Source organism: Alnus glutinosa, chromosome 12, assembly GCF_958979055.1.
Source record: "Alnus glutinosa chromosome 12, dhAlnGlut1.1, whole genome shotgun sequence".
In the NCBI taxonomy this organism is placed as follows: Eukaryota; Viridiplantae; Streptophyta; class Magnoliopsida; order Fagales; family Betulaceae; genus Alnus; species Alnus glutinosa.
This window is the reverse complement of record NC_084897.1, coordinates 6,540,909-6,549,032: the sequence shown is the minus strand read 5'-3', so window position 1 is coordinate 6,549,032 and position 8,124 is coordinate 6,540,909. Positions and strand designations below refer to the sequence as shown.

Below are 8,124 nucleotides of genomic sequence, written 5' to 3'. Positions count from 1 at the left end.
TATTGTAGTGAATTTTTTAATTAAAAAGTAATAAAAAAGTGTTGATGTGATATAAAAAGTGAAAAAAATAAAGAATGTTTTTAAGTTAATGTTTTTTGGGAGAAGTCAAAATAAGGGAAAAGGGGGGAGAATAAATTTCAAACGGGGCCTTAATCTCAACATTTCTTTGGAGTATTTCTTGAGAAGACAAGGGTCAGAAGGCATGAATGATGGTAGGTAGGTTTATGGGGAAGCATGAAAGGTAATTAAAAATTAGCTGATTTGAACTAACTTCAATTATTTCCACTCTTCTCATTCTTCTTTTTCTTCTGTGAAACCATCTTCTGCGTGCACCTTCTTGTTTTCACTTCTCTCTATGAGAAACCTTTTATCTTCCCGAATCCTATTCTTCCCTCTTCCTTATTCGCACACAGCTCTCCTTCTCATTTTGACTTTCAATGTCTATTTTATCTTCAAATCTACACGAACATAACTTTATTTTCATCAGGTTTATCCCTCTTTCTACTTACGAAGGAGTAGAAGCAGAAAATCATTCCTTTCTACAAAGAAAACCATGGCATCAATAGAGTTTCCTTGCAGTTTAATTGATTGAAGTCTGACGAGGTGTTCTCCTTTGCACTTCTAAAAGGACTTTGAAAGAAGCTGGTCGTTCGCCATTGAAGCTTTGCAATGTTGAAATCTCAAAAATCTATATCTCTGTCTCTGTCTCTGTCTCTGTCTCTGTCTCTCTCTCTCTCTCTCTCTCTCTCTCTCTCTCTCTCTCTCTCTCATTAGCCGAGATGAGTGCTCGAGAAGGCACTCGGCTCGGATAATGGACGAGCTCGAGCTCGAACAAGGTTTTTCTCTTGGCGAGCCAAGCTGAGCCAGTTTTCCTAAGCTCGTCACGAGCTCGAGCTCTTGTATAGTTCAAATGAGCCGAGCTCAGACAGGCACTAGTTGCCCGAGCTAGGCTCGTTTATGTCCCTAGTGCCATGAGCCATCCACTAAGTGTCTTGGGTTTTTGTACTCAGGATGATGCACACTACTCGGTCGATCAAGCAAGGCTAAGGGATCCACCGAGCTCTTTTGTCCACATTTTCTATCGTCTATTGAGAGCCCATTTTGACACAATAAAAATTGGAATTAAAACCCTTCATAATGTACAAAGTTTTTATCCTTTGAGTTTGATGCCTGCCTTCATCTATTGTAAAGATAAAAAAATATATAACTATTTTACTCTGACTAGGTCTATGTTGGATAACATATACAAACTTGAATTCTTATGTCTTGTATCAACTTTTACACCGACTTAACGTTAGACCAAAAATTTACAACCTAATATGTTTTGACACTGAATTTGTTAATCACTAAAAACCTAACAATACAAGAGAAGATTCAACTGCACACACACAGAGAGAGAGAGAGAGAGAGAGAGAGAGAGAGAGAGAGAGAGAGAGAGAGAGAGAGAGAGAGAGAGAGAGAGAGAGAGAGAGAGAGAGAGTATCACGATACTTTACTAAGGTTTGTGATAGCATATAAAGACTATAAAGGCAGAAGCTTGCATTGTCTTGGGGTCATGTCATATTTCAATAATTATAAACTTCGTGGGAGACAAGATTACATATATCTTATAACTAATCAAAATGAAACTTTTGATATCTCATCAATAAAAGAATTAAAAAAAATAATACTCACTTTCCTCTGTAGTAAGAATTTTCGGCAAAATTTGTGAATCATTTATTTTAATTTTAGATCCCTTTTTTCTGTTAGAGGAGCCTACGATCTCTCTGTTGTTATTGGCATCCTCATTATCACTAACAACAGTGGCATCCTTATGACATACCCCTATCTTCTTAACAATGGTTTTAGGTCCCCAATCTGCAACAACCTCTACTTCGTCACCATCCTCAAAATCATTGGTAAGAACATTGCATATCCATAGATGATCTCCACGGGGGATGGGGCCAAATATTGGTGGTTCCACAAAGGCCTTAATAGTATTCTTAGTATGGTTAATAACTGACGTGCTACTACTATAAAAAGATAATACCAGGGCACGTGATGAATACACAACACATAGAGCAAACCCTTTTAGTATCATATCAACATTACGTACTTCAAAACGTACCGAGGGTCTTTCACCCTTATATGTGAACCAATCAGGAATTTAATTGCCAGGGAGGAAAATGCCATACATACTACCAATTCCACATAAAGCCCATTCCTATTACATAAGATAAGAAATGAGGAGGATATTAGAGGTTCTGAGTTCAAACCCTAATTCTGTCACCGTTTTGATTAAATTAAGAGAAAGAGAAACATGTACCTGTAGCAAGCTTTGCTTAAAAGTATATGTCAGATTTCTACAGCCCCCCATGTCAGCATATACAATGGGATTCGGCCTCTTATCCAGACCTGGAACTTCAACTAATTTGCAACAGTCAGTAAGGTACAAACCAAGCATATTTGAGAGGTTTGATAGATTCGGCATTCTATCGAGCATTGTGCATTTTCTTGCATCTAGAAAAATCAAACTTGCCGTTAAATTTGGAATTGATTTAAGCTTTCTGCAACTATCCAATCTAAGATCTTGAAGCTTTGAAAGACTACCTAGGCTTGACGATAGGCTTTCAAAACTATTGCGTCTTAAATCTAAAATTTGAAGAGAAGATAAACTCCACAAATCTATGGGAATTGCGTCATCTGATAAATTGCATTCCAAGAGACATAAGTGTGTTAGTGAGTTCAAGCCTTGTAGCACATGCAATAGGCAATAGATTGTTTGTCTTGAGACTTTTCCTTGGTGATATCCAGGACCAAAAGAGTGAAGGAAATGACTTAGACGATGATCTTTTAAACCCACATAGAGATAAATATTTGAGGTTCTTTAGTTGCACTATGGTAAAAGGCACTTGTCTTATAGCAGTTTTGTCTGCACGGAGAGTTGTCAATGATTCCATCCCCCCCAAGTCGTCATCCAAACTATTAATTTTAGAACACCCAGAAAGAATGAGAGTTTTCAGAGACTTCAACTTATAGAAACTTTTTGGCAGATTTTCAAGGCATTTACAATCTTTAAAATCTACCAAAACAAGATTTCTAAGATCTCCAATGGAGTAGTGAACCTCAAACAAACTTGTACAATCTTCAAGCATTAATTGCTCAAGATTGGGGAGTCTTGAGAAGTCAGGGGTCTGGCTCAGATAATGTGAGTGACTGAGATTTAGAATTTTCATCTTCTCAAACAACTACTAACAATATGAGAAATTAATGAACAATGAAAAAGGAAGGAATTGAAAGAACAATATTATAGCCTAGAACATCAAAAAATTCATTGATTAAAATGTTAAATTTTCATCATACCTTGGGAACTTCCCAAACTCGTATGAGATTACTATATTGCAAGTCAATCACAACTAGGTTTCTTAGATAAAAGTCATTTGGCAAAAACTTTAGAGGGAATCCATGCCAGCGGAGCCACCTTAATTCTTTGGAAATATGTTTATTATTTCCAGTGAGTTGTATGTGATCAAGTTTGAGTAATCTCAATCTCTGCATCTTTATAAATGCTCTTGAATTTAAATTCACCTTACTTAAACCTAGAAATTTTAAAGTAAGTCCTTCAACTCCTTTTGTTCCCTGGAAAAAAACAAGAACTGCGTGAGAAAAAAAACAAGAACTTCATGAGACAAGTGATTAGTCCAAACTTTTTTGAGCAATAAAAGAAAAATTAAATAAACATGCTTGCAATGTGTGTCGTATTAGATGTACTACGTGACCAATAGTTTGAAACCTCATACCATAACATGAAAAATCTTTTCTTTTTTCTCTCACCAAAATTTGTGTTAAATCACTCATTATCCCAGAAGTTTAGGGCAATTGATGATTTAAATGGTATTAAGATTTTGGGGCAATTGATTATTAAATATGGTATCGGAGCAAAGGGCTTGAGTTTAAACTCTATCTCCGTAATTCACCTCTCATTTCAATTGAATATTACATGTATTGAGTCTCACTTATTGACGTGTTAAAATATTAACTAAATAATTAAATTTAATATTTCTCATAAACTTATGATTTTGGGATAAGGGGTGGTTTTAACAATTTTGACCAACCAAAATGCTTTCTTGTTAATTATTTCATTTATATGGACTTGATTAATATAATGTAATCATGTTTGCAATTACAAAAACAGAAAAATAATGTTAGCAAAGAAAACAAGTGTTCCTATTTTTAGATATGAAACATAGGGATTACAAGTGATCAATGTGAATTAGTATGCATTTTCTTCCTAAATATAAAGCACATGTATTAGAAAACAAAATGCCCTATACGTTTTTCCTTCAATTTTTTCATTAATTGAGAAAGTTCTTATTAAATACCTGGTGCCTTGTCAATATATCAAATGCATCCGCATGTAGCCATAATCTACTCCATTTTCCCGGTTCGTTTGGGTCTTTTTCATGAACAATTTCTCTTCCCGTGTCTCGAAGCAAATTATGCATCGTAAACTTGTTTGTCCCATTAACTTTAAGAAGACATCGCTGAAAAAGGACGCTAATTCCAATCTCTGCAAAAAAACCGCAACCATCTAGTATTTTTACAACATAGTCTTTGTCCATTCCGATGAAGAAACATGATATGTTAAGGAATATATCCCTTTCAGTGTTGTCGCATAGTCCATTGAAGCTTATTCTAAGTTTTTTTTGAATTTGCTCATGAGGAATCCTTTTTAATTTATCTAATGCACTTTTCCATTCTGGCATGCTCCTAGAGAAAAGGAATGAGCCCAAAACTTCAAGAGCTAGTGGCAATCCTCCATAGTAAGCAACAACACTTCTTGACAAGTCAATATAATCTTCAGTAGGAAAACAATTCCTAAAGGCATGCCAACTAAAAAGCTCAAGAGTTTCACTCTCATTCATTGATGTAACTGTATATACGCTATCCACTTCTAGCTCTTTTAGCAAATGCTCATCTCTGGTTGTTATAATAATTATACTTCCTGAATCAAACCAGTTACGCCTTCTAGCTATGGCATTCAATTGGTTTATTTGGTCTACATCATCAAGTATCAAAAGTATTGCTTTATTACAAAGTCTTTCTTTTATCATACTGATTCCTCTATCAACATTACTTATCTTTATCTCACTTGTCTTCAAGATGTCAGAAAGAAGTTGCTCTTGGAGATGAAACTGACCCCTAGGTTCCATGGAAGTTTCCCTAACATTTGCAAGAAAACTTTTTCCTTCAAATCCATTAAAAATTTGGTTATAAATGGCTTTAGCAATGGTTGTTTTCCCAATTCCGCCCATTCCCAAAATTCTTATCATGCGAATATCATCAGCTCCAACATTTAACCAAAAATTTATGTCTTGCACCCGAGAATCTACTCCAATTGGGTAGAGTGCTATAAACAAGTGTGTGATACTCAATTCTCTTGAGATATCTTCAACAATTTTCTTGATAAACTTGGCTTCATGCCTAAAAATAATTTTAAGAGGTTAGGTAGAGTCACATTATACAAGGGAGAATTGAAATATAAGTTTCATATACACGAATGTATAAAAATTTAGAACACCTTAGTTTTGGCCATTATCCTTAACTCATTAGCATTTACAATACTACGAGAGCAAAGTTAGAAGAAAATAATTTTTTATACCATAAAATTATGTTATAATTGCGTGAATCTATAACAAATATGTGAGTATTGATTGGTTAATTAGTTGTAAAGTTTCTATTGTGTGATAGATCATGATCATAAGAGACCTAAAGGGCTAGTGGTAGTGATTAGGGGTACAAAGACACCCTAAAAACAAAGTCAGAGATTGAGTCTTGACTTGGGAGCAGCTGCATAAGCTTAAAGCATGGACAACATTAAAAGCCTCTCTTTACATATGAGCTCCACTAATGGATATAAGAGATGGCAGATTTGAGTTAAAATAGCCACAAAAGTAAAGTTATGATCTAAAATCTATTAGGCAGGCTGCGAAGGATAACCTAAATATTTCAAAAAAAAAAAAAAAAAAAAAAAAAAAGCAAGACAGAAAATAAAGAACAACACTGGCCGGCGGTTCGCCGGTCGCTCGTTGGCACGTGAAGACCACGCGCCGACGGTAGGAGTAAGGTGACCTGCGAAATGTGCTAAAAGCTCCACTGGAGGCCGATGACAGTGGGGGAAGGCGAAAAAGTCGTCACACGCGGTTCTTTGATCTACACGCGTCGGCGTGTGGGTGAAACGCGACCGTGAATAAGATCTACTAGCAGGCGCATGTGGAGCAAGCTTCAGCCCGTGGTTGTCAGATAGAGAATTTTTATTTTTTATTTTTTGGGTAAGTATTTTCTCAACAATTTCAATTCCTTTATGATAAGAAAGTCTTAACTTTATTACCCGTGTTCGGACATTAGAGAAAGCAAGCTTCAATGCCTTTCTTGCATTTTTTTCAAAGCAGACAAAAATCCTTTATGATAAGAAAGTCATAAGTCATTCATGTGATTGGACACTCATATCTAAAAGTCTAAAGGCAATAATGGCTCTCTCTGAAAATGAGTCAAGCATCTCATCTCTTCTTTATTTTTTTTTCATTTTTTTTTTAAAAAAAAAGTTAAATTCAAAACATTCTAACTTTCTTTTTTTTCTTTTTCTTTTTTTTTTTTTAAAAAATTTTTATATCACATCAATACTTTTTTTTATTACTATTCAAAGAAAAAAACTCACTATAAGACAACTTTTTCACTTTTCTATAAAACAATTTAAAACTTTTTTTTACTTTATATCACATCAATCACTTCTTACTACTACTCAAAATAAAAATTTCACAATATAAATGCTTGCCAAACACCCCAAGACAATTCTCTTATATTGTCGGTAATTTTAATTCAAAAATAAAGTCATGGTTTATTTTCTGTTGTTCAAACTAGATCAATAATTTTCACTCATAATTATGGGTGTCAACCAAGACTTGGGAGTTGACTCACCTTGTGGATTTCATTTTCTTTGCCATTTTGCATCGTAGCATGATCCTCTACAATTTTTAAAAGATTGCAGATTTCAAATTAGGTAATTTTAATAGTTTTTAGGCATCGAAACATTTGAAAAATATGTTATCGAAGCAGCTAAAAATAATTTTCCTCCCAAAAGACTTCTTCTTCACTTTGCAGAGATGTTTCTTCTTCATAAAATTAAAAGACAAATTTTAGCTCAACTTTTTTATAACATAGAGAGAAAGAACCTGATGAAAATATACCAAATTATCAACTGTAATACGTCACATTTTTAATAGATGGCATTTTTCAAGCGTTTTGATGTATAGAAACGGCCAAAATTAAGTAATTTGAGTATCTACAATTTATTAGAAATTTTTGAAGATCCTAATTCGCACCTCCATCAATTCTTCTTCCGCCATCATCGTTGAAGCGTAGAAAATTGTAATGAAATACAAAATGAGAGAAAAGTAGCGGAAGTAAGAGAGGAAAATGAGACAGTAGAATTTATAGTGGTTTGGCCTTAAAGGCATTTCTCCACCACTGATATTATCTTAAGGGCTATATTGTGCTCTTATTACTTCATGTGGTTATGATACAAATTGCCTCTATTTATAGAAAAACTGAGGTTGGTAGAGAGAATACAAAAATAATAATCAAATCTCTAGGAATATTTTATTACGATAAAACCTAAATGGTAAATATTTTAATATGGAAAATAAATCAAACCTAATAAGGAAAATCATCATATTTTAACATCCCTCTCAAACTCATGGTAGAAGCTTTAAATTGGAAAGAAAAAGAATTAACCTTTTTTCTTCATAGAGAATTTTTTTTTCTCCCATTTTTCCTTTTTATTTTTTGCTGAAGTCAATCTGTTGTGACAAAGACTAATGCCAAAGCGTGAGCTCGATCTTCAAATCTATCGATGGCAGTAAGATGCGTTGATGAAACAAGTTAGAATCGTGTATAGCAAGAACCAAAAGCTGAACATGAACCCAAATGGGGCAAAAATCTGATGGAACACGAAATGATATTTTTTCTTATGTGAAACAGGGTTAAGTAGATCCAATGCTGGAGACAGATGGTGGAGGGACGCCGTACACAGCGGTCGAAGGTGGCGAATGATATGGTCAGGCTTGGCAATTTGGGTTCACGGGT

General features: G+C 34.5%; 1 protein-coding gene across 1 annotated transcript; it reads right to left on the bottom strand.

The window, feature by feature from the left end:
• Positions 1 to 2,146: 2,146 nt before the first annotated feature.
• Positions 2,147 to 6,983, bottom strand: LOC133852527 (disease resistance protein RUN1-like). Its single transcript, XM_062289294.1, has 6 exons — positions 6,958 to 6,983; positions 4,362 to 5,463; positions 3,343 to 3,618; positions 2,843 to 3,227; positions 2,306 to 2,682; positions 2,147 to 2,203 (listed from the first exon to the last, which is right to left on the bottom strand). Exons 1-6 carry the CDS (start codon positions 6,981 to 6,983, stop codon positions 2,147 to 2,149), a joined length of 2,223 nt encoding a protein of 740 aa, XP_062145278.1.
• Between the last annotated feature and the right edge of the window lie 1,141 nt (positions 6,984 to 8,124).

Excerpts from the sequence above, each read along its gene's own strand:
- LOC133852527 (XM_062289294.1), bottom strand. The coding sequence starts at position 6,983 with ATGGCAAAGAAAATGAAATCCACAAG. Across the intron at positions 3,619-4,361 it reads ATATATTGACAAGGCACCAG|GGAACAAAAGGAGTTGAAGG; the intron begins GTATTTAATAAG and ends GTTTTTTTCCAG. Across the intron at positions 2,204-2,305 it reads TTAAGCAAAGCTTGCTACAG|GAATGGGCTTTATGTGGAAT; the intron begins GTACATGTTTCT and ends CTTATGTAATAG.